The 15,084-nt window shown below is 44.3% G+C and overlaps 2 protein-coding genes and 3 non-coding genes across 5 annotated transcripts; 4 read left to right on the top strand and 1 right to left on the bottom strand.

Moving 5' to 3' along the window:
• Positions 1 to 47: 47 nt before the first annotated feature.
• Positions 48 to 5,790, bottom strand: LOC134858164 (glycine--tRNA ligase-like). The gene is given in 18 exon segments (XM_063874070.1): positions 48 to 489; positions 574 to 764; positions 1,206 to 1,299; positions 1,383 to 1,492; positions 1,588 to 1,673; positions 1,747 to 1,893; positions 2,285 to 2,391; positions 2,474 to 2,638; positions 2,718 to 2,880; positions 2,952 to 3,101; positions 3,180 to 3,325; positions 3,637 to 3,713; positions 4,256 to 4,344; positions 4,427 to 4,568; positions 4,643 to 4,745; positions 4,913 to 5,014; positions 5,627 to 5,643; positions 5,646 to 5,790. Coding segments are annotated over 18 exon segments (2,031 nt in total). The 5' UTR covers positions 5,671 to 5,790; the 3' UTR covers positions 48 to 372.
• Positions 5,791 to 6,191: 401 nt separating this feature from the next.
• LOC134858161 (glycine--tRNA ligase-like) lies at positions 6,192 to 12,778 on the top strand. The gene is made up of 18 exons (XM_063874068.1): positions 6,192 to 6,399; positions 6,588 to 6,842; positions 7,307 to 7,408; positions 7,983 to 8,085; positions 8,190 to 8,331; positions 8,724 to 8,812; positions 9,186 to 9,262; positions 9,342 to 9,487; positions 9,909 to 10,058; positions 10,138 to 10,300; positions 10,374 to 10,538; positions 10,617 to 10,725; positions 10,875 to 11,019; positions 11,100 to 11,185; positions 11,308 to 11,417; positions 11,520 to 11,613; positions 11,723 to 11,913; positions 12,313 to 12,778. The coding sequence occupies exons 2-18, from the start codon at positions 6,621 to 6,623 to the stop codon at positions 12,436 to 12,438; spliced, it is 2,220 nt and encodes a 739-aa protein (XP_063730138.1). The 5' UTR covers positions 6,192 to 6,399; positions 6,588 to 6,620; the 3' UTR covers positions 12,439 to 12,778.
• On the top strand, positions 7,766 to 7,898 carry LOC134858193 (small nucleolar RNA SNORA84). Its single transcript, XR_010164934.1, has one exon. It is a non-coding gene; the product is annotated as a small nucleolar RNA SNORA84 (small nucleolar RNA).
• On the top strand, positions 8,422 to 8,554 carry LOC134858192 (small nucleolar RNA SNORA84). The gene has a single exon (XR_010164933.1). It is a non-coding gene; the product is annotated as a small nucleolar RNA SNORA84 (small nucleolar RNA).
• LOC134858194 (small nucleolar RNA SNORA84) lies at positions 9,688 to 9,816 on the top strand. Its single transcript, XR_010164935.1, has one exon. It is a non-coding gene; the product is annotated as a small nucleolar RNA SNORA84 (small nucleolar RNA).
• Positions 12,779 to 15,084: the final 2,306 nt, after the last annotated feature.

Below are 15,084 nucleotides of genomic sequence, written 5' to 3'. Positions count from 1 at the left end.
CGTAGTGACAGCAACACGAAGTAGTAAGATGCACACAATGCAACATCAAAGAGCAAAGAGACGTTCATGGTTTATTAAAACGTATAAAAATGAAGCATACAGTAAAGCATTAAAGAAATGTACCAGACCTAGCTCCATACCTGGTTTCCTGCTTTCAGAGTATCAGTGCTGCATATCATTTGGAGTTTTTAATGTGTAATAGTGGCCCAGGTGGTGCTGGATGAGGAAGTAGGCCACAGAGGATCGTTAGCTTCCCCTTGTTTTTAACTGTATGTCTGAGCAGACCTATAACAACTCCCAAAGTGAGAAATAAATTGAAATATAAAATGCATTAGCTTATTATATGAAATCTTCAATGTGGTCCCAGTCTGGCTACTCCTTCTTGCTGATGGTCTCTTGTCCTTCAAAGATGGGGAACTTCTTCTCCACCTCAGCCCAAGTCAAGGCGCCGTTAGCCAGATCTCGAACCATCCCTGGCAACTCAGCGACCTGCAATGGGATGTTGTACATTAGAAACAAACAAAAAGGAATAATGCGATACTCAACAAAGCGGGGGGTGTTTGATTGGTGTACCTCGGCCCTGATCTGCCTCATGGAGTCTCGGTCTCTCAGCGTGGCGGTGTGAGGTGTCTTGTTCACCGTGTCGAAGTCGATGGTGATGCCGAACGCCACGCCGATCTCGTCTGAGCGGGTGTAGCGCCTCCCGATGGATCCTGAAGAGTCGTCCACTTTGTAGGACATGCCGTTTTTAGTCATCGCCTCGGCTAAATCAAGGAAAGAGAAGAATCGCAAATTAGCAATCAGTGTAAAGAGATGAGCATCAGCAGAACTGAGTTAAATGGGAACTCTACTTAAACGTGTTAAAAACTAAGCTTTAGCCTGATGCTAGTTAGCCTAGCTTAAGATTCAAATTAAAGTTACTGCCTCAGATCAAGAAATAGTCCAACAAAATAACCCCAACCGTTGAAACATGTAAAAAAGAGAGCTTTTAAGTTGCTGGTTCGCAGCTTTTGTTAAACTCTACTCCCTGATTCTAACCCTAGGCTAAGCTAATCATCCCCTAGCTACAGTTTTATATTTGAGAGGCAAACGAGGGAGTGGTTTCTTCTCCTTTAAGCACAATTAGAGTATTCTAGAAAAGGTCAATCTATTCCTTTATGCTTCATAATGCTGTATTTTAATCTAAAGGTTAGCGTCACACTCACACAACTGCTGGACAAATGGCGTAAACTCCTGGTTTTGGCTCAGAGGAAGGATGGAACATTTGTAGGGAGCCACGGTGGCAGGGAAGCTGAAATACTGCAGAAAAAATAAGAACATTTTCATTTTAAAGAAGTATAAGATTCTCACTCATATCCGTCCTTGTTTTACAGCCTTCTTACCGTCCTCTGTTCGTCGCCCTCCCTCTTGCGGAACGAGTGCTCGAAGATGGAGTACATGATTCTGCCGATGCCAAAGGACGGCTCGATTACATTGGGAACAATCTCCTCCACTGTGGGAAAACAGAGACGGTTGATTTCCCACATGAACACAACCCTCATTATCTGGCTCTACGGCGCTGAAGGCGGGTTTGGTGTCGCCTCTTACCGTGCAGAGTCTTCTGGAACCTCTTCACACTGACCATGTCTTTGGTCAGTGTGAATGTTCTGCCCTGTGTCTCAATGCTGAACTCTCTACAGACAAGAAAACACAACATTTAAAATACAAAAAGACATGAATAAATAGTTTAATGAAGGCAGAATTTACCCTGTGTCAGTGAGGAGCTTCTCCTGATCGGTGATGAAGCATTCGTCACACACGGCCAGGTACTCCAGAACCAGCTTAGCATCTTTCTTGTAGGAGATTCCTATGGCGCCCTTATTGGGCTCAAACTGGACAACGTTTACCACTTTGTGCAAAGAAGTTAAGGAGTTTACAAGCAACAGAAACAAATCAAGGTCAATTATCTTACAAAGGAAGATAGAAAACGGCAGAGATGTACAGCATATTTAAACATGTTGCTTCTTTGGGTTGATGAATCCTCATATAGAAGTGCTTAACACTACACTACAGTCAACTGTTGTGGTAAAAAGGACTGTATTTTGCCTTTAAATACGAATAATTACAGCCAAAAAGACGTGGGAAATACAACTACAATTGTTTTTACATAAAGTGTTTTTTTCCCAACTGTCTATCTTTCTACGTTAGCGTCTTGGTGTAGTTGGTTGGAATCACCAAGATTTCTAAACTGCTCGATAAAACATTGTTATATTTAGATTTGATGGTAGTTTTACTGAAGGATATGGGTTCTTTCAGGGGCTTCTCTGCCACTAGAGGGACCCTCGTGGCTCTGGAGTGACAGGACAGATCGTAGCAGGCCCGATCAGCACATCCAACAATCTCAATCCAGCCCTGAGAGACACGATCAAACTTATTTAGAATTGCATCCACACAATCTTTAGTCCATGCATTTGATCAAAGACGACATATTTACGTAGGATGTCTTGGACTCAGCGTCCCAGCAGTCGCAGGCGTAGTGAGCCATCTCGTTCTCCATGTGCTGACGGAAGCGCACTTTGTCTTTTGACAGCCCGGCTTTGATCAGATAGAGGTAGATCCTCCCGATGAAGTAACCCAACACTGAGTTGTTGATCACTCCCTGCAGCAGACACAAAGAAAAGGACCATGGTTATGATCATCATCCACAACTTCTAATAAGTGAATGAACTTTTCCCGACCTGCTCCACAGCGTCCCCCAGCCTCATGATCTGTGCAGACTGGCCACTGGTCTGAGCCTTGGAGGAGAACAGCAGGATTTCCAGGTCGGCCACGTTGGAGAATTTAGGGTGCACCTTCTCGTTTGGATCCACAAAGTGCTCGATCTCAGCCATGGTGAACTCCCTGTGAGAGGATTAAACATCACTGCTTTGTCTTTATATCTGCAGGTGAGTAATTAAGGAGCTTCTAACTACCTGACACGGATGAGTCCAGAGCGAGGAGAGATCTCGTTCCTGAAGGAGTTTCCGATCTGAGCCGCACCGAAGGGGAGTTTCCCCTGGTTGAACTCCAGGAGGCGTTTGAAGTTGAGGAACATTCCCTGAGCAGTTTCAGGCCTCAGATAGCTGCAGAGTCACAGTAAATTAATGACACAAATGCCAACCCAAAGACAAAATACTCCACTTCATTATGCTTCCTTTTACCCTGGCATGTTCCCTCCTGGTCCGATGGACGTCTTGAACATCAGGTTGAAGGAGATGGGAGCTGTGAGGTCATTTCCTGTGGCGGGAGACTTCACGTTGTATTTCCCAAAGAGGTCGGACAGCTCCTGCTGGGTGTAGTTGTCCATCTGACAACAGAAAGCAAAACATCAGAGGGATATTTCCCCAACCAGCAGATGTCAGTATAGATCCTGCAGTGTGTGTGTGTGTGTGTGTGTGTGTGTGTGTGTGTGTGTGTGTGTGTGTGTGTGTGTGTGTGTGTGTGTGTGTGTGTGTGTGTGTGTGTGTGTGTGTGTGTGTGTGTGTGTGTGTGTGTGTGTGTGTGTGTGTGTGTGTGTGTGTGTGTGTGTGTGTGTGTGTGTGTGTGTGTGTGTGTGTGTGTGTGTGTGTGTGTGTGTGTGTGTGTGTGTGTGTGTGTGTGTGTGTGTGTGTCACCCACCTGAGTGATGACGTCCTCCATCTCGGTGGCCTGCTCTGCAGAGCATTGCTCGTCAGACATCAGTTTTTTTAAGTGAGCTGTAGGGAAACACATGTCCTCTTTTAGCAGCTGTGAGTGATTCAATTCAGTGTTTGCATTTTAATCCAGTAAAGAGATTTTGGTGTTCTGGTTTATCCCCTTTTTTTTTTATCAATGCCCAGCTATTCAGCTAGAGGTCTGCTCATAATTGTGTTAATTCATCAAAGTATAGAGCTGCCTCTTACCCAATATCAAAGACTCAATCAGACACTCTGTCACTTTCACTCCTGTTTCTCTTCATACCGTGGTCCTCAGGATATACCGGATAACCAAGTCAAACGAGTAAAAACCTGTCCTTAAATTGGACATTCAAGTTAAACATATTCTGCACAGAAGAACTTTAGAAGACAATAAATAGCAGCAGCTTTTGGTGTCAGGTGGACTGTTTGTAGGCTCTGAGAAAACCTAAGCTGTCGTTCTCTTTAGGGATTAAACCTGACACCTTGTCGTTAATGCATGGAAACAATGGAAAGCTTTAGGGAGGACTGGACTTGGTGGGACTCCTTTAAATCCTCCAAACAATGTCATGTTGTTTGGTCACCTTTGAGCAGGTGATCAGCGCGGAAGCATTCTCCAGTCTTGGCATCTTTCACCATGTAGTCTGCAAACTTATCCACGTGCCCGGACGTCCTCGAGGAGAAAAATAATGCACATTTCTCAGTCATGTTGGAATAGAAGATGCTGTTTATGTTTGGGGTTTGTTTCCACATACTTGAGGACAGGCTCCGGGGTGAGCATGGTGCAGTCGATCTCCAGGATCTGCTCCTCCTGGATGAAGTGCTGCCTCCACACCTGCAGGATGTTGTTCTTCAGGGCGCAGCCGACAGGGCCGAAGTCGTACAGGCCGCTCACACCTGGAAAATATGTTAGTGTGTAGATTGCAATATTTGGAGAGATATCTTCCTGGAATTTCTGCTTTCTGTTTTACCTCCGTATATGGCAAAAGCCTGATCGTAGAAGAATCTCCTCTTCAAGGTGTCCTCCATCTTCACCCGGTCCACCATTTCATCCTTAGGCTGCAAAGCGAGCTCCTGCAGGTGAGGGTTTAGAAAGAATACCAATCAGCATTTTAGATACCATTACTCAAATTGAAAGTGGAACCAAAAGGTGTCGGAGAAAGCAGAAGCTGTGAGACTGATGCAATATCATTCAAAGGGTATGGTTGATGATTTAAAGGTGTGGATTTTGATATTCTCACTTTTGCTTCCAGGATCTTCTTCCGGGCTTTCAGTTCTGCAACAGCTTTGTTCAGCTCCTGCTCGTTGGCGCCTTTTGCTTTTAACTCGTGCACCAAATCCCCCTGCAGGAGTAAACAACATTTATATTACCTGTTTTTTTTTACACAAAACTCTTATTTAATTTTTCAATTTTCTTTGTGTTATTAAAGCTAAGAAAATATTTTCCATTTGAAAAACAAATGTATATATAAGAAAGAAATGTGTTATAGGAGATGACTGTAGTTGTTCGTTTATTTAAATCTATTTATCTTTAATACTTCTGCTATAGAGAGCCACCATACCAAATACCCCTGTTGGACCACCAGCAGCCACACATATAATTCTAGTTTCACTTTATTGTTCATGCCATGAGGCTCTGTATAAGTTATGGTCACTGAAGAACATTTAATAATGTGTCACCTGTTGCAATGTAAATGAACAAAGTGCTCATTTTCTATACACATTATTATTATTATTATTATTATTATTTATGTTTTTGCATTTGTAAAGTATGTTAATGCTGTTTAAATTATACAATTAAAACCCTCCTTGTTATTTCTGCATGTAAACTTTCATATTCCAAACATATTTTCCAGCATATCATATGGTTTTCAAACTCTTTCATCGCTGTCCAGTGATAAGTCAATGCATGCTGGTATTTGCAGGATGTCTGCAGGTGTGTAAGCTGGACTTACCTGTTGCTTCACAGCTCCCTCAAAGGCGCCAGTATTTGCTCCATGGTGATACCTTTTATATCGTCTATGGTTGACACGTAAGAAGCTCTCCTCCTGCAGCCAGCTGTGGATCTGCTCTGAACTCAAACTGATTTCACTTTTGTCTTGAACCTGAAGGGAAACAAGGGGAGGCACCTCTATCTGTACAGTGTGATGCGACTGGAAACAAGGGCTTTATGTTGCATCATCCAGAGAAAACTTAAGCTTGTGCTGTGAAGACTGAAGCAAGCAAACACCCTGTCCAACCTTTTAATGGAGAATGAACCTTTATTTAAAGTCCTTGGTTCCCTAATTTTGTGCAACTGGAATTGGCCGAAATAACACACACAAGTCAGAAATACGTTGGGTTGTAAATGTGTGACTAAAGACAAGAAAGCAACCTCTGGAAAACAAGTCAATGAGGAAGTGCAGCAAACCTGCATTCTTTATAATCACCAGCAGTTGGCGGGCTCCACTTCTAATTTAGTAGAAGTACTCAGGTCTTGTACTTGAGTAAAAGTAGAAGTACCAGAGTGTACGAATACTCTGTTATAAGCAGCTAGGTGTAATGACTTTGTATACTGCAGGGTAGATTGGGAATTTACTCCAACTAAAGTCTTAAATGTTAATCATAGTCTTTATCATTAATCTAGGGGAGTAAAAGTACAGCATTTACCTCTGAATTGAAGTGCATTAGAATATACAAAGTCACATAAAATGGAAATACTGAAGCAAAGTACAAGTACCTCAAAATTGTAAGTACAGTACTTGAGTTAGTGTACATAGTTATATTTGTTTTCATAGTGAGAAATAGACAAACTAACAAAAAATGTGTGATTTATTTTTTCCGTGCGTCGAATCTGCCGATACGCTTTCACACACTGCACCAATCGTAGCGAAAGTGCTGCACCGACGCCGTTTCTGCGCTTACATATCCCCACAGATTTCATCATCTCTTCTCTCGTTACGGAGGTCCATGCTTCGCAGAACATCAGAACTGCTGAGGACCGGCACCGAGATCTCCTCCCTCTGCTCCCTGTGGTCCAAGACCCGGTTCGGAAACAACAGGCCGTTTTCGCTGTCTGTGTGCCTGTGTAAGAAGACTAAGAAGAGAAGCCTGTGGCTGCAGGAAGGACGAACCATGGACGGAAACATGGAGGAGATTCTGGCCCCTTTGAGGCTGGCTGTCAAAGAACAGGTAACAAAGACATCCCATAATGACTTAAAGCTGATGTGGTTTAGGTTTGTTTAGGGTTAGATGTCTGTGTATTCCCTCTGAGTCACACTGAGGGTGTTAGCATGCAAGCTAACCGGCTGAACTGACCGGCTCCTTATTTTCATTTATTATTTTGTGTTTTATTTTCCTTCCTTTTTATTTATTTTAATCTGTGATTTTTATTTGAATTTCTTCTTTTTTGTTGTTGTTTTTTTTCCTTCTTTTTTACCTGACCGGTTCCTTCCTAAGCTTTTCAATGAAAGAGACATTAGCTAATCCTTTGCCACGTTTCAACGAGCTGCTGCAGATATGTGGTAGCAGGGTGGGGTTTAAAGAAGACAAGTTAATGATGCTACCCAAAAAACGAGTTTATTGCCATTAAGACGTGTCTAAACCAGTGGTGAAATGCAGTGATTGCCAGTCTAAAGCCGCCTCTGTGTTTTTAGGGGGAACTGGTGCGCCAAATGAAGCAGGATGGAGCTCCTGATGTGGATGTGACTAAAGCTGTGGCTGAACTGAAGGCAAGGAAGAGGGCTTTTGAGGCCAAGGTGAGTGCCCTTCAACTGGGGAGATTATGCAATTCTGTGCTAAGCTTTGCATCCTTTCTGAGGAAGAGGACTGCAGATGCAACACAACACATGCCAGCTCTCCCATTAATAACCAGGCTGTGCTGCAAATATTGATGCACGTTGCATTTTGGCAAGCAGTCTGGGAATTGGGTGCTTGCTGGAGATGCAGGTGTTTGACATCACGGTGGATATTATTAGATGGTGCAGGATGAGACCTTTGTGAGTCTTCCCTCACAGGAGCTGTTGGGCCTCATCATCAGATGTGTATCATGTCGTCTTGTTGTTGTTGAACATGTTTTGGTTATCACTTCTGTATTTTTAATCGATGAAAATGCTGCCTTGTGGTTCCTAGAGTCAGCTGATGTGCTGAGCTGTGGGTTTTTGTGAACAGGCGCTCATTGTTTCTGTGATTTGAAGCATGGATTCTGCCCTTATTGCAGACTTCCATAGCCCGGTTGCAGATACAAGCAACTTATTTTATCATGTCTAGATGTGGACCAAATTTGCTGACTATGTGGTGTCAAGGATGGAGTAAATATCCTTCTTGTTGCAGGAACTGTCATTACAACCCAAAGATGACATCGTTGACAGAACCAAGATGGAGGACACCCTCAAGAGGAGATTCTTCTACGACCAGGCTTTTGCCATCTATGGAGGTAACACATGGATAATGTTTGTGAAGTCAGGCTTAGATTAGCACGTAAATCCCCGCTGCAAAGAGTCTTCAAGCCTCCCGTTACCATGCAGTAATGCTCCCCAGGTGTGAGCGGCCTGTACGACTTCGGCCCGGTCGGCTGCGCCCTGAAGAATAACATCCTGCAGGCCTGGAGGCAGCACTTCATCCAGGAGGAGCAGATCCTGGAGATCGACTGCACCATGCTCACCCCTGAGCCGGTCCTCAAGTAGGTGTCCGTCAGAAAGGTCTCACCTCTTTAGATCATGTCTTCTATGGGTTTTGTTATTTCTAATGTATAATTAATGAGGGTAATACTGCCTTGTGGTTCCTACAGTCAGCTGAAGTGCTGAGCTGTGGGTTTTTGTAAACGGGCGCACATTGATTCTGCGATTTGATGCATGGGAGCTGCCAGTATAGCAGCCTTCCATAGCCCGGTTGCAGAAACACTGTTTTGATTTAACTTAACCTTATTTTTCTTTTTTAAAGAGCTGTTTGAACATTAAAGCATGGAGACATGTCCCAGGAGAGACACTACATACTGATGTACATCTGGAAATGAGCATACTATAACGTCTTTAACACTTCGCTGTAATTAATATGTTGATTCCCCTTATTTAGGACATCAGGACATGTGGACAAGTTTGCTGACTACATGGTGAAAGACGTGAAGAATGGCGAGTGCTTCAGGGCCGACCACCTCCTCAAAGGTAAGCCTTGTGTGTGTCGGTGTGTATTTAGTGACTTAGCTTCCACTAAACTAAAGATTAGTCGTCCTACACACAGCGGGGGTCTTTGTAAGTTTGTCATGTGGATTGGAGCAGTCCAACCTTGTGTTGTCAGTGGCTGCTGCTGCTGCTGGTTGTTGGAAAAGCTCTGAGTATCAGTGTGTGCCTGAGGGAGAATGGAAGTGGCTCGAACAGCAGAAATCACACACAGCTTTCATAGCAGAGCGAGCTGGGATCACAGGGACTGGATCTGGGCCAAAAAGAATGCTTCAGTTCCTGCTAGACCTGAAGGCTAACTGGCTCAGGTTGCAAAAAGGGGATGACATAATTCATGAACTTGTCATGTGTCCGACAGCCCACCTCCAGAAGCTGATGTCCGATAAGAAGTGCGCCGCAGAGAAGAAGGCCGAGATGGAGGAAGTCACCACTCAGGTCCGTTTCAACCGAGACAAAAAGCTGGAGCCGAAAGCTTCTTCTGAAACTTTAAATAAGCTGTGTATTTTCTCCTCAGATGGACAACTACACCCAGCAGGAGCTCACCGACCTCTTTGTGAAATACAGCGTCAAGTCCCCCACTACAGGAAATGACCTCACAGCTCCCATCTCCTTCAACCTGATGTTCCAGACGTCCATCGGACCAGGAGGGAACATGCCAGGGTAAAAAGAAGCATAATGAAGTGGAGTATTTAGTCTTTGGTGTGGCTTTTCTAGCATTTCTCATCAAACACACCTCAGCCTCACACGGCGTTAAAAGTGCTTTTGTTTGCTGATAAAGATGTTGCATGTCCTCCTTTGGTGTCTTAAACATCACTTTTCCTTGTTTATGTATTTATTTAAGGAAAATGTTAGAAACAGCTGCCTTGTGGTTCCTGGAGTCAGCTAAGTGCTGAGCTGTGGGTTTTATAAACAGGCGCACATTTTCTATGATTTTATGCATGGATTCTGCCCTTATTGCGGCCTTCCATAGCCCGGTTGCAGATACAGTCTTTAGGGAACTTATTTGATCATGTCTTGATAAGCTTCTTGTGGAACAATTTACCTGACGATGTGGTGATTGATTTTTACTGTGACTCTGCAGCTATTTGAGGCCTGAAACTGCTCAGGGAATCTTCCTCAACTTCAAGCGTCTGCTGGAGTTCAACCAGGGGAAACTCCCCTTCGCTGCTGCTCAAATAGGAAACTCCTTCAGGAACGAGATCTCTCCTCGCTCTGGACTCATCCGTGTCAGGTGAGGGATCCACCAACACCTTTGTATACTGTCAATTTGACATGAAACAGGAATATAATCGCTCCATTTTTCCTCTCAGAGAGTTCACCATGGCTGAGATCGAGCACTTTGTGGATCCAACTGAGAAAATCCACCCTAAATTCTCCAATGTAGCCGACCTGGACCTCACACTTTACTCCTCCAAGGCTCAGACCAGCGGACAGTCTGCGAAGATCATGAGGCTGGGGGACGCTGTGGAGCAGGTGGGGATCACTATGTTAGCCTTTTAAGATACTCTGTACACCTGGACTCATTAATTCTTCCGTCTCATTCCAGGGAGTGATCAACAACACCGTCCTGGGATATTTCATCGGGAGGATCTACCTCTACCTCACTAAAGTCGGTATCGCCAAAGACAAGCTGCGCTTCCGTCAGCACATGGACAACGAGATGGCTCACTACGCCTGCGACTGCTGGGACGCTGAAACCAAAACCTCCTATGTACGTCCTATTGCACTCATTTCCCCGTAGCTCTGCAGGAAGTCCATGTGCTTTAAAGTGAATATTTCTCCGTTGCAGGGCTGGATCGAGATCGTGGGATGTGCCGACCGCTCCTGCTTTGATCTGCAATGCCATGCACGAGCTACCAAGGTCCCGTTGGTCGCTGAGAAGCCTCTAAAAGAACCCATATCCTTTTTAATATAATCTATGATGCTTTTTAGGGGGGATTCCCTTCCCTGTAGTGTGTTTTATAGAGGGTTTAGTGCATGGAAGGGCTCTGCAAAGGCTAAAAAATAAGCAGAATAGGGTTTATATTGTCCTTAACTCCTCCACACAAAGTCGTAAACGTCGTCCAGTTCGAGCCCAACAAGGGCGCCATCGGGAAGGCGTACAAGAAGGACGCTAAGATCGCCATGGAGTATTTGTCCGGGTGTGACGAGTGCTTCATCACGGAGCAGGAGCAGCTGCTCAATGACGCCGGGTGAGTGCTGCAGACACACAGGTTGTTTTTGATTGGTTGGGTGTTTGCAGCACACTCAATGCTTTATTTTTATTCTGCAGAGAGTTCACCATCGAGTCAGAGGGCAAGTCCTTCAAACTCACGAAGGACATGGTCAGCGTGAAGCGGTTCCAGAAGACTCTGCACGGTGAGGATTTACTGTTTATCTCCAAATATGGACATAGGGCGAGGATGGTGTGAGGTAGACACGATGATGGGATGTTTAGAGCGACTGCTTTAACACCTCCTGTGTGTCTTTGTCGTCCACAGTGGAGGAAATAGTTCCCAATGTCATCGAGCCCTCCTTCGGTATCGGTAGGATCATGTACACTATCTTTGAGCACACATTCCAGGTCCGAGAAGGAGATGAGCAAAGAACGGTACGTTTGGACGAGTGGATCAACGACACGTCCGATGTGAAATACGACTGGATTTTTATTTAGAGCGTGGTACCTTCATTAATGTTTTTCTTTCTCCTGCAGTTCTTCAGTTTCCCTGCCACTGTAGCACCCTACAAATGCTCCGTCCTGCCTCTGAGTCAAAACCAGGAATTCGTGCCCTTCGTGAAGCAGTTATGTAAGAGCCCACATAATGATAAGCTCCAGTATACAAACTATTCCTGTCAGTGAGGAGGGAAATCAGTGTGCTGCTGTTTTGGTTAACCTGCCTCCTCCTCCTCTTTTAGCTGAGGCGATGACCAAAAACGGTGTGTCCTACAAAGTGGACGACTCTGCAGGATCCATCGGGAGGCGCTACGCCCGGACGGATGAGATCGGCGTGGCGTTCGGCATCACCATCGACTTCGACACGGTGAACAAGACGCCTCACACCGCCACGCTGAGAGACCGAGACTCCATGAGGCAGATCAGGGCTGAGGTACAGCACCCAATCACTCCTTTACCCTGTACTACTTCTCACTGGAATTGATCCTTAGCCGTACTTCTCCTCACGGTTTGTCAGGGTGCAATTTCCTGTCAGCTTTGGGGCTATTTCTTCTCTTTTAATGCATCAAAATATGTCAGTTTGCACGATTTCCTCCGCTACATATCATGTGCAGATGAGCTGTTCTGTTCCATGCCTTTCATTTCTGTCTGTATGGTGCAACCAATTTGCTTGGGAGTCAAATAAGGCTCATTTGCTGCCCCCAGGTGTTGCCCTTTTCCGTGTATTTATTGCTCGACATCCCTTCAAATTGTTTCCTAAACGATGCTGCATTCAGCCGTAATTACTCCCTCCATTTAACACGATCACCCCTCTGTGTTCTCCTCTCCTCAGGTCAGTGAGCTGCCTGACATCATTCGAGATTTAGCCAACGGTTCAATGACCTGGGCCGAGGTGGAGAGCAAGTTCCCCATCTTTGAAGGCCAGGAGACCAGCAAGAAGGACACGGTCGAAGAGTAATGCTCAGCCCCCCCTCAATGAAAACCCCCACGGACTTGATATGCATCACCAGGAAGAGTCTTGCAGCTGTGATAAGCTACAGAGGTGCACTCCACTGCAATCACTAAAAAAATGTCATGTATTCATCATATCTAACAGCTGTGGAAGGCTTGCACGGGACTGTTCTCTCCGACGAGCGACATTTCATCCATGTGCGTCGATGTGTTTTCAAAGGGAGGAGATGTAATCGGGTTGTTGTCGTCTGTGGAAGGAAGCTTCTGCCGCTCCAGGGTCCAGGCAGACTGGATTGAAATATTTAACAATTTCAATAAAAACAACCAGCACTTACTGGACACAGCCATACAGCTGTTGTGTTTTTATTACACCTGTGTGCACGGGAGAGTAAGCATGCATGTCTGTGCTTCACTGAGTTCCTACTTTACTTCTTAAATGCTGGCATGCTATGTAAAACCACACACTGGGTCACTTTGAGCTGCCGTTTCTTGGTTCTTTTTATGGCTCTGTTGGAGAATCCTGCAGAAAAGGGGCTGGTGTCGATCTCTAGCGATGATAGTGAAACAATGGAGCTTCTGTTTTCAATATGCTGGACTTTTGACTTGCTTTCCCCTTTCTGTGAACCTTGCCTGCACCCTCCGCTCTTCAATAATTCACATCTCTGATTAGTCCTTCTGCAAGCATTGTTCGATTGCTCTCCAAAAGTGACACCTAAGAAGAACCATGCGACGTCTCGTCTCCAACACCGCTGAGGAATAATAGAGATTTGTGCAGATCCTCCTCCTTCCTCCAGAGTCTTAACACAACCCTCACGTAAACCCTGAGGTATCGTTTAATCCTCACTAATAATCCATCCTCTTGTCTGCTCCTTTACCTGGATTGGCTCTCAGTAAAGACAGGGAGTCGCTCATTCCCCGGAGATAAATCCCCGACACTCCACCACATAACCCCCGGGGCTCGAATCTCTTCCCAGCTTTTATTAAAAAAAACGTCCTGATTTTAGAGGAGTGACGAGATGTGACCTTTACTGTTTCATGTTTTAATAGCTCCTCATTGATGGAGAGATTTCCTGACATTTGATTGATGATGGATGCTTTCTCAAGGTCTTGTGGGACGCTTCTTACTCCGCTATGTCAGAAAAAGTAGTGTGTTTTTAACAGCCGTGAGCTCAGGTGCTCAGGCTGTATGATGATCAGTTTCACTCCTGTAGCAAATCTAAGTGATCAAACCAACACAAGCAGACACTTTTCTACAGTAAAGATGCTTAAAATTCAATCAAAATATGCTCCTTTTTAGTTTTTACTCCTGCTCATAATCCCACATTTGTAGAAGTGTAACAGTGATCTGGATGTATTTAACTAGGGAGTGAGTTACCTTTTTTAGTCACCTGTAAAAAGTGCATAGCAGTTACAGGTCTGAACCACAAGGGGGCGCCAAATACAAACATGATTTCTGGTTATTTCTACAGATGCAAATCCCACAGCCACATTACTGTGTTTCATTGATCATGTTTGACATTATTTCAAAAATTTTTTGTAAGTTAAAGGAAAGTTGAACAAGTGGTTTTAATCTGCAACAGATCTGGAGTCTGTTACGATATTCTCAGACCACTGAGGAAGAAAGATAAGTGTTTTTATGCATATTTCAATCTTTTTCAATGATCTTTAATTGTTTCTCTCTTCTAATTTGTGTTTGAAACAGATGTAACTCGGTGATCATGTGACATTCTGATTAAGGATAAAAAGCTACATGTCGTCCATGCAGAGCATTTTACTGCTCAAATACACACAATACGTTTTTTATTACACACTGCTTTTTACTGTCATCCTGAACAGCGTCTCCACTTCCTTAACTGAATTATGTCATTGTTGATATGTGGAGAACCTCGATGGCTTGACATGTTGAAGAAACTACTTAAAAGAGGGCTGATAAAGCAAACTGAACAAACTACACCCACGCTCATAAAACATTCAAGCAGCCTGACAGCACACCAGATGTACACGAAAAAGATCATCTGTGTCCTATCAGAGTCAGAACCAAGACTCCTTTTAATTATTCATCTACAGAAATACGCTGCTCCGGGGGAAAGAGAAATGTCAGAGGCCAGCAGTGTTTGATGTCAATGATCAAGAAGTGATTTACTCCAGTGTACAGCCTCATGTCTTGAGGTTGTGTGAGTTCATTATGTGTGCTTTCTCTTCATCACTGACACTCACCACTCCCCGTACCAACAGCAGGCTGAGGAAGTGTTGGTGCCCTGAGGCTGTGATTTTTCAAAGGGCCATTATATATTTGTCCCCAATACGCCCTTAAGAACCGAGCAGCACCCAAATAACAAACACACAACTACTCATGCTGCACTAAATGATTATACATCTATAACTATATCTATTATTAATAGGATGAGTCAGAATGCAATGTGCGTTGTAATGCATAATGCTTTCAATGCCTTTGCAATAAATCAACAATGCTATTCGGATCAACAATCAACTTCAGCGTTGCTAGTTTGTGTAAATATTCTGTGGAAGGTGTTTTTCTTTTTGCAGTACATTTTAATAATGCAGTAATTAGTTTTGGGCCACCAGGGGGCAGCAGAAACACGCCATGAATACAGCTGACATATCTCCTTTAATGTTGATATGCCAAACTTGG

The sequence above is a fragment of the Eleginops maclovinus genome, chromosome 21, assembly GCF_036324505.1.
Source record: "Eleginops maclovinus isolate JMC-PN-2008 ecotype Puerto Natales chromosome 21, JC_Emac_rtc_rv5, whole genome shotgun sequence".
Lineage (NCBI taxonomy): Eukaryota > Metazoa > Chordata > Actinopteri > Perciformes > Eleginopidae > Eleginops > Eleginops maclovinus.
The sequence above is the reverse complement of the archived record's forward strand: the minus strand, read 5'-3'. Positions and strand labels throughout refer to the sequence as shown.